Source organism: Pteropus medius, unplaced genomic scaffold, assembly GCF_902729225.1.
Source record: "Pteropus medius unplaced genomic scaffold, Ma_sr-lr_union100, whole genome shotgun sequence".
Lineage (NCBI taxonomy): Eukaryota > Metazoa > Chordata > Mammalia > Chiroptera > Pteropodidae > Pteropus > Pteropus medius.
This window is the reverse complement of record NW_024355205.1, coordinates 37,906,474-37,914,591: the sequence shown is the minus strand read 5'-3', so window position 1 is coordinate 37,914,591 and position 8,118 is coordinate 37,906,474. Positions and strand designations below refer to the sequence as shown.

General features: G+C 50.4%; 1 protein-coding gene across 1 annotated transcript in view; it reads left to right on the top strand.

The window, feature by feature from the left end:
- RSPH1 (radial spoke head component 1) overlaps positions 1-7,789 on the top strand; it is an 18,373-nt gene extending 10,584 nt beyond the window's left edge. The window contains exons 7-9 of the mRNA XM_039857628.1: positions 1,276-1,435; positions 5,995-6,150; positions 7,592-7,789. Of these exons, the coding sequence (XP_039713562.1) occupies positions 1,276-1,435; positions 5,995-6,150; positions 7,592-7,644 (369 nt within the window). The 3' untranslated portion in view covers positions 7,645-7,789. The remainder of the gene's footprint in view (positions 1-1,275; positions 1,436-5,994; positions 6,151-7,591) is intronic.
- The last annotated feature ends 329 nt before the right edge of the window (positions 7,790-8,118 follow it).

Sequence of the window (8,118 nt, the reverse complement as noted above, 5' to 3'; positions counted from 1 at the left end):
CTCTATCTCTATCTCTATTTATCTATATCTATCTATCTATCTATATATCTATCTATCTATCTATCTATTTCTATCTCTATCTATCTCTATCTATCTATCTATCTATCTATCTATCTATCATCTATCACCTCTATCTATCATCTATCATCTATCATCTGTCATCTGTCTGCATCACATTTTGTTTGTGCATCCATTCACTTGGGATGCTTCCACCTTTTGGTTACTGTGAATATTGCTGCAGTGACCACTGGTGGCAAGGATGCGTCTGAGTACCTTTTCTCAGTTCTTCCGGGTGAGTACCTAGGAGTGGAATTCCTGGGTCCTCTGGTAATTCTAGGGTTCGTTTCTTGAGAAGCGCCAAATGTTTTCACCGCGGTGGCACCATTTCACACCCCCCCCCACCCCCCCGCAGGCGCGGGGTTCTACCCGTGACTCCGTAAACGGTCTTACTGACGCCCAGCTATGCTGACTATGTCCCTGTGGCCGCTCTGGACTGCAACTTCAAGGTTAGTGGTTGCTGCGGACACCAGAGGGCCAGCAAAACCCCAAATCGGTGACAGAAAAGTTTACCGATTCTATAGCCGTAGAACGCCTTTCGGAGTACGTGTTGCAGCCCGTTCATGAGTCACGATGCCAGTTTAGTGGGTTGTGAGCGACGTTTCAAAACGCGAAACGGAATGAAGTAGAGAATCTCGGGGGAGTTGGGGGTGGAGATGAGCACGTGGGTGCTGCTCCGGGTCTGTGCTTGGGGCCGGCCCATGGGTCTCCTCTGTGGGCTGCAGCGTCGGAAAGTGGCTGCTCTGGAATTTATTTTCCTTCCATAAGTCCTGAGACTAGAGCTTTAGTGTTTCTGCCCACTGATATCATTCTAGGGTTGTCTTAGCTTGTCGTTAGGCCTTTTATTACCGTGATATTGGCTTTATTATAGATAAAGTATCTGAGAGCAGGAAAATGTGGCTGAGCCACTGAAAAAGGCATTCATCCCGGTCATTTTTGAACCGTTCCAGACAGCTGGGAAGAGAGAGCCTGGGGATGTCCTGGCATCGGAGGGGAGAGCGTGGGCGCAGAGCCCCACCGCACCGCCGTTTCTCATCCTGGTTCCTTTGTGAGCCCCTTTCAACCCTCAGATTATACACTAGATGGTCGGCAATCGACCTGATCACCGAGTCGTGTCATAAAAATGCTCAAATACAATTAAAAACCTGTTCTTTCTCCCCTTGCTTTAAGGATCCCTTACAAAGTTTCCACCAATTCACATTTTTAAACTTAAAACAGGAACGAGGAGAAGAGGAGGAGGAGGAGGAGACATTAATAGCTGTCGTTCCGAAATGGAAAGCCACCAAGATCACAGAACTGGCCCTGTGGACGCCGAGCCTGCCTGAGGGGCGGCCATCCACGGACGTGCCTGGCCAGGAAGAGGCTCCGGCGCTGGAGGGTATGGGGGCTGCGGGACCGGCCATGCTCGGCCTCTGCACAGGCGGGCTGTGGGCCGGCTCCCTGCGGGGCTGACGCAGGGTCCCTTCTGTGTGTGGGGCGACATTCAGGAGAACGTTTGGGACCAGAGCTTCCCGGGGTGCGGAGCGGGTCCCCAACAACCTTGGCTGATTCTGTGGAAGCCCCAGAGTTAGAACAGAAAACACTGTCCTTTGGTCAGTGATCAGCTGTGGGCGGGACCTCGGGCAAGGCAGCGACAGCAGCTGGGTGACTAGCCCGTCCCTGAAGAGGGGTCTGAGAGGGGTCTGGGCTGCACCTCTCCACGCCCATCCCCGTGGTCGTCCTGAGAAAGGGTCGAGCTGACCGGCACGGTGGAGGAGGTCGCACTGGGTGCTCGCCCTTCTATGGCACGTGGCTGAACCCCAACTCGCGTCGGCCGCGGTGGGACGGTACTGACAGGGCCGACGGCCAGGGCGGGACAGCGTCAGGTGCGGCTGGATCAGGCCGCAGGTGTCTGCTCTCTGGGCCTTGGCTCTGTCCTCTTCCCTTTGGAGACCAGAGCTCATCGCCATCATCTCGAGAACCCTGGGAACGGAGAGCTTCCCCTTCTCCAGGTGGCGGTCACAACCCGTGGGAAGTGGAGTCACTGTGACTGGGTGTCGGAAGCCAGCCGACCAAGTCAAACCGGGTACCTGAATGGGGGAGCGGGGACTGAGAAAAAAGAGAAGACAGACAGGGTGCAGGAGGGAGAGCAGATCTCACAACTGCCTCTCTGAGTTTAATTCTTAACCTCCTTTTAAACACAATCTGTTTCTATTTGCATTCCAAAACAACACAAAAGTAACATCCTGAAGATCCAGGTGCAATTGACACTTCCTTTGACACGCCCTTTGACACGCCCTTCGACTATACTTAATCTTCTTCCTGAAATTCAACAGAACCAGCCTTTTCTTTTTTATGCAAGCAGGCCTCCTGAGATAAACCATGCACTCTTTTGAATTTGGGGAGCTTTGGCTCCCTACAATTCCCCCTTTTTTACTTTATAGTAGACTGTGCCTGTCTTAGGTGGCTTCCTGCGAAACATGGAGCTTACCCGTCATTGGAACATGTATTCCATCATACATGCCCTGTCTTAGGTTGTCCAGTTTCCAAGAAGTCCTTACCCGTCTTTGACTACCAGCCACTATATTGGGGTACTTTTATTTCTTAACTTTATTGCATGTATCTCGGAACCAACATCTCGCACTGCTTGTATTACGCATTTCACAAGATGAAACAGGCTAGAACGATAACAAATCCTAATAAATGAGTAAATGGTCCCCAAGTAGGGACTAAACCTTTTAAACCCTTTATAAATTCTTACACTGTTTGACCAGTATTTATTTGTAGTTCGGGAGCTTCTTTTAAGGCTACAAGAATACCTGCCACAACAACAGCCACAGCCACAGCCCTTATAGATCTTCCTAAGGCCGTGTTATTTTTTTGTAAAACCTGTAACCCATATTCATCAAACCAAGGGCCTGTAAGGTTAACAGGAACCATTATAAATGGTGGTTATCTAAGCACAAGAACAGAAATGTTAACAGGAGTAACACAATTAGACAGCTGACAATTATTAACACAAGTCCGGCAGCCAGTTTCCAAATATGAGTCTGCCAAGCGCCAGAGCTTGTTTTCCAGAGTCCAGCAGATAAAGCAGTCTCAGTGTTATAAGGCCGAGAGAAGTCCCAAACAGTTTCATTAAGTCCTGATACTGGATACAAAGTGACATTCTCTTGATGACAACGATGCCACCATACTGAATCTTTTTGCACAGGCTTCTTTGAGTGACAAAGTTCAAACGGAATTGTATCATTATTGCTTACAACTTCGCCATCAGGAGCCCCAAGCATAACAGCTCCTCCTTTCTTATGCTAAGGCTGCTCCGTGATATTCAAACACCCAGGTTGGGAAGTAGAATTGATTAGAAAACAAATAGGTAGTCCTATTGCTGATCCGGAAAAATTAAAATTATCATATACATATCGCTGTTCCATGGCTAATGGCAATCCTAAAAGTTTAGAGTTATTAGAAAAAACCTGGATCTGTGGCCCAGACCAAACAGTTGGATGTAGTACCGGAGGATCTGGGATGTAAGCCCAATGCACTGCGGCGTAAACTGTTGGATTAATCAGTATTCCCATCAGAAGAATAATCTCGATGTTCATTTTCGGCATGCTGTACTAGTCGTTCAGGCAACCAGCGTGCTCCGTCAGCTCCCTGCGGAAAAACACAAACATGCCCTCGCCCCCATATTAGTACAGGATCTGGTCCATTCCATTGTCCAGTTAACGGATCTTTCCATCTTACAGTGGCATAATTAAAAGTAGTAGTGGGATGCCATAAGCGCTCAGCTGCAGAGTGCCCTTTGGCATCCAAATTTAAAAAATTTAAAATGAATAAGGCATGATTTAAATAATTTTGTGGAGAATAGGGGTATAACTCCCCTTTTTTTATTTTCTCAAGTTGAGTCTTTAGAGAGCCATGGGCACGTTCCACAATGCCTTGACCTTGTGGGTTGTAAGGAATACCAGTTTTATGTTCAATATGTAACTGAGATCAAAATGTTTTAAAAGCGGCACTAGTATAACCAGAGCCATTGTCTGTCTTAAGAATTTGAGGACATCCAATAGCTGCAAAGCAGCGTAAGCAGTGATCAATAACATGTTTAGTGGCTTCACCAGTCAAAGCAGAAGCGAAAATGAATCCAGAAAATGTATCTACAGTAACATGTACATATTTTAATTTACCAAATTCAGGAATGTGGGTTACATCCATCTGCCAAATTTGATTCGGTATCAAACCACGGGGATTAATACCATAATGAGGAACATGAAAAAACTGAGGGCAAGTGGGACAACTTTTTATAATTTGTCTTGCTGCTTCTCTGGTGAGATGAAATTGCTTTCTTAGATAAGAACTATTTTGATGACGTATAGCATGAGATTGTCGTGCTTGTTCAACATTACTAGCAAGCAGACATAGGTGGGTGGCTGCATCAACAAGTGCATTAGCCTTAGACAAAGGACCAGGGAGATTTGTATGAGCTCGAATATGAGTCACATAGCAGAATTCTTTTCTGTTGTGCATAGCCAATTGAATTTGCGCCAATAATGAATGCACCTCAGAATTGTGGGTAGCAATATAAGGTACAGTCTCCAATATAATTAAAGCTTTAGCAATGTATTGACTATCAGTATATAGGTTAAGGGGTTGTTGAGCGAATATTTGAAAAATTGCAGCAACTGCCCGCAATTCTACAATCTGAGCAGATGCAGGGGATGTTTGTATGACAGTAGGATTTTGGTTGTCAACAGCATACACGGCTTTTCCATTAGAGGAACCATCAGTAAATATATTAAGAGCATTCTGTATCGGGGTGGTCTTAATTACACGAGGAAAGATAAATGACTGCATATTAGCAAACTGTAAAAGTTTGTTCATCAGTAAAAATGGAGTTGAAAGGAGGGGGAGGCATCGGAGGAGCAGAAGGCACAACCCCAGCAGCCTCAGATTCGTCATACTCATGAACACTTTCTGTTTTAAGTACAGGTGACATTTGTTCTTTAATCTGATCTCTTTCATGCCTAGGGTCTAAAGAATCTCTAATGAAAGTCCAAAGCCCAAAAGTATCTGCCGGAACCTTAGTAGGTCCGTGGTCATCATAGTAATCCCGTAACTTTTTACCCACTCTTAACCATGTCTCTAAATCAATTGTCCCTTCCTCAGGGAACCAGGGACAAACTTCTTCTATAAATTGCAAAAACTTAATTAACTGTTGCTGAGCTACTTTAGCTCCTCTAACTCTAAGCATATTCTTAAGCATATGTACAAATAGCAGTCGACTATTTCCTTGGCCCATTATATTTTCTCTTACAGTTTCTATATTTACAAAAACTCCTGCGTACTCACCTTCACCGCCCACGGCTTCTTTGGCCAATCTCGAGTGCACTCTTCTTGCGGTGGGTCCTTGCTTTTTCCCCCCGTTTTCAGGTCCCTGTTCGGGCGCCACTCTGTCGGAAGCCAGCCGACCAAGTCAAACCGGGTACCTGAATGGGGGAGCGGGGACTGAGAAAAAAGAGAAGACAGACAGGGTGCAGGAGGGAGAGCAGATCTCACAACTGCCTCCCCGAGTTTAATTCTTAACCTCCTTTTAAACACAATCTGTTTCTATTTGCATTCCAAAACAACACAAAAGTAACATCCTGAAGATCCAGGTGCAATTGACACTTCCTTTGACACGCCCTTTGACACGCCCTTCGACACTCCCTTAGGCTATACTTAATCTTCTTCCTGAAATTCAACAGAACCAGCCTTTTCTTTTTTATGCAAGCAGGCCTCCTGAGATAAACCATGCACTCTTTTGAATTTGGGGAGCTTTGGCTCCCTACAACTGGGCACCAGACGCCCTGCTGGCCAGGCCTGGCGGGGCTGGGCGGGGTGGCGCCCAGAGGCAGGCGGGGCGCACGCGCGGCACGGGCCGCCCTCCGCGCCGCTCCGCCCTCCTCCGTTTCCTCGCAGGCGGCACGGAGTCCAGGGAGGAGGTCGAGCCGCTGACCGACCTGTTGGAGGGCGAGGCGGATTTCCTGCGGCCTGCGGAGGACGACGGCGAGTCCTTCAGGGACGAGGCCCGCGAGAGCGACCGCGAGGAGTTCCGCTTCGACTCCATGGACCAGGGTGAGCCCGGGCTCCGGGCCAGGGAGGGGGGCGAAGCGGGGGCGCAGCTGGCGGAGGCCAGGCCTGGGCCAGGCCCGAGGACCCCCCGGGACCCAGGCTGCTCCCCGCTCGGTGCTCCTGCAAACCTCCTAGGGCGGCAGCGCCAGCGGGGGCCCGGCGAGCCCCTGGCGTCCACCCCTCGCTGACCGCCGGCCCCTCCGGGAGAGCCGGCCTCGGCTGCACAGCCCCGCTGGGAACGGACGTCATGGCATCATTCCACTCCACGGTTTGCCGTGGCCGAGCCGCGGGGCCCTGCGCAGGCACTGGCGCTGCCGGGGGTGGCCCTTTCCAAGTGGGTTTGATGTGCCGTTAATCCAGGAGCTTTGCCTGGCGGGTCTGGGGCAGGGGTGTGACCGCCAGTGAACCTGGGCTCCCCGTTCTTGGAATTTTAAACATCTCTCCCCGCGTGCTGAGGGTAGAGCCCGAAAGATCAGCGAGGGTTCCCTTCCTTCAAAACGATTTCCTGCGTCTCTGTGCAGCGGACACCGGTGGCTGATGGTCCGGGAACAGCCTGGCGTTTGTGGCCCCTGGGCCTGGGACCCTGGGCGACCTAGTTTGTCTCTGCTGTATATTAAGAGCAAATAGCTTTCCCTTTCTTTTGAAAATAATACCCGAAATAAATCACATAGAAGCATTTTTTATCCAAATACTTTAAACATACAGAGAGCAGGCTTCCGTCAGCAGTGCGACCTTAGATACTGTAGTCACACACCAAGAACTGTGTGCCACGGCCAAGCGCCTTGGGGTAGAAACCTGGCTGCACCAGTTAGTGGCCAGGTGACCCCTTGCCCTCCCCTCCCTGCGTCCCTCGTTCACGTGATGCAGCGAGGAGGACCCCTCGGAGGCGCAGTGGCACAGTGGCCGTGGGGCTCTGTGGGCTCCTGTCCGTACAATGTCTGAGCAGCAGAGCTGCTCGGACCAGGCGGTGGGGCCGGGTGCTCAGCCCCATGGGACTGCTGGGACGCTCACGGGACATTGGCTGGACTGCAGCGTGACCGCCATGTGGCTGCCGGGAACAGGACCGGGGGCCTGACTGACCGGGGGCGGCATTAGGACGTGTTTCTGGGAGGGTTGGACCCCAGGTGAGCTGAGAGGGCTGAGAGGTGACGGAAGGGGCGGCACCAGGGAGGGGTGTGGCACAGGCGGGGAGCAGTCTGCCCGCGGGACACGTTCGGGGGGGGGCGGGTCCCCACCGGCAGCCTCGCCTCGCTCCGTCTGTACCTGGTGCCAGAAGGGAAGCTATAAACGTCTGTATTGTATAAAAATGAACACTCCATTTTTTTTTTGCCTGATAAATATTTAATATTTATATTATTTATGACAGATCTGTTAGCAAATCAAACATTTTTAAATAGAAAAATATTAGTTATCGAACGCATTCATGTGCCCCCTCTCTTCTCAGGAAATGTGAGTTTTGAAGAGGAAGAAAGCAAACAAATGGGTCCTCCAGACTGAGGGGCCCTGAGCCCGGAGCCGGCCACCGAGATGCCTGTCCCTCGCGCGGTTAACACCGAGCGATTACTCACCTTTCTTACTTAGTCGTTTGTGAAAATGGTTTCCAATTGCAAATAAATTTCCTCCATATGCTTTGTTTGCGAAACAGCCTCGACTGCAAGTTCTTTAAACTGAGAACTACAGGCTCGTTTATTCCTGGGTTTTCCGCTGGTGTTTTCCCTGGTACACACGGTCGTACAGCCGTTAACTCCGCAGAAGCTGGCGCTGCGTGGCCCCCGCTGGGCTGGTAGAGCCGCTGCAGGGTGAATGTTGTCTCTGGGTGCGATTCTCCTGAAACATCGCAGCATAGACACACTCCGGGCTCGGGCGAAGCCGGCAGCTGCGGCTGGAGGGCTTGCTCCTGCCCTTCCCACGGCGTCAGCAGGTCCGTGTGGATTCTGAGCTCCCCCGATGGGTCCCTGTGAGGGCCGAAGG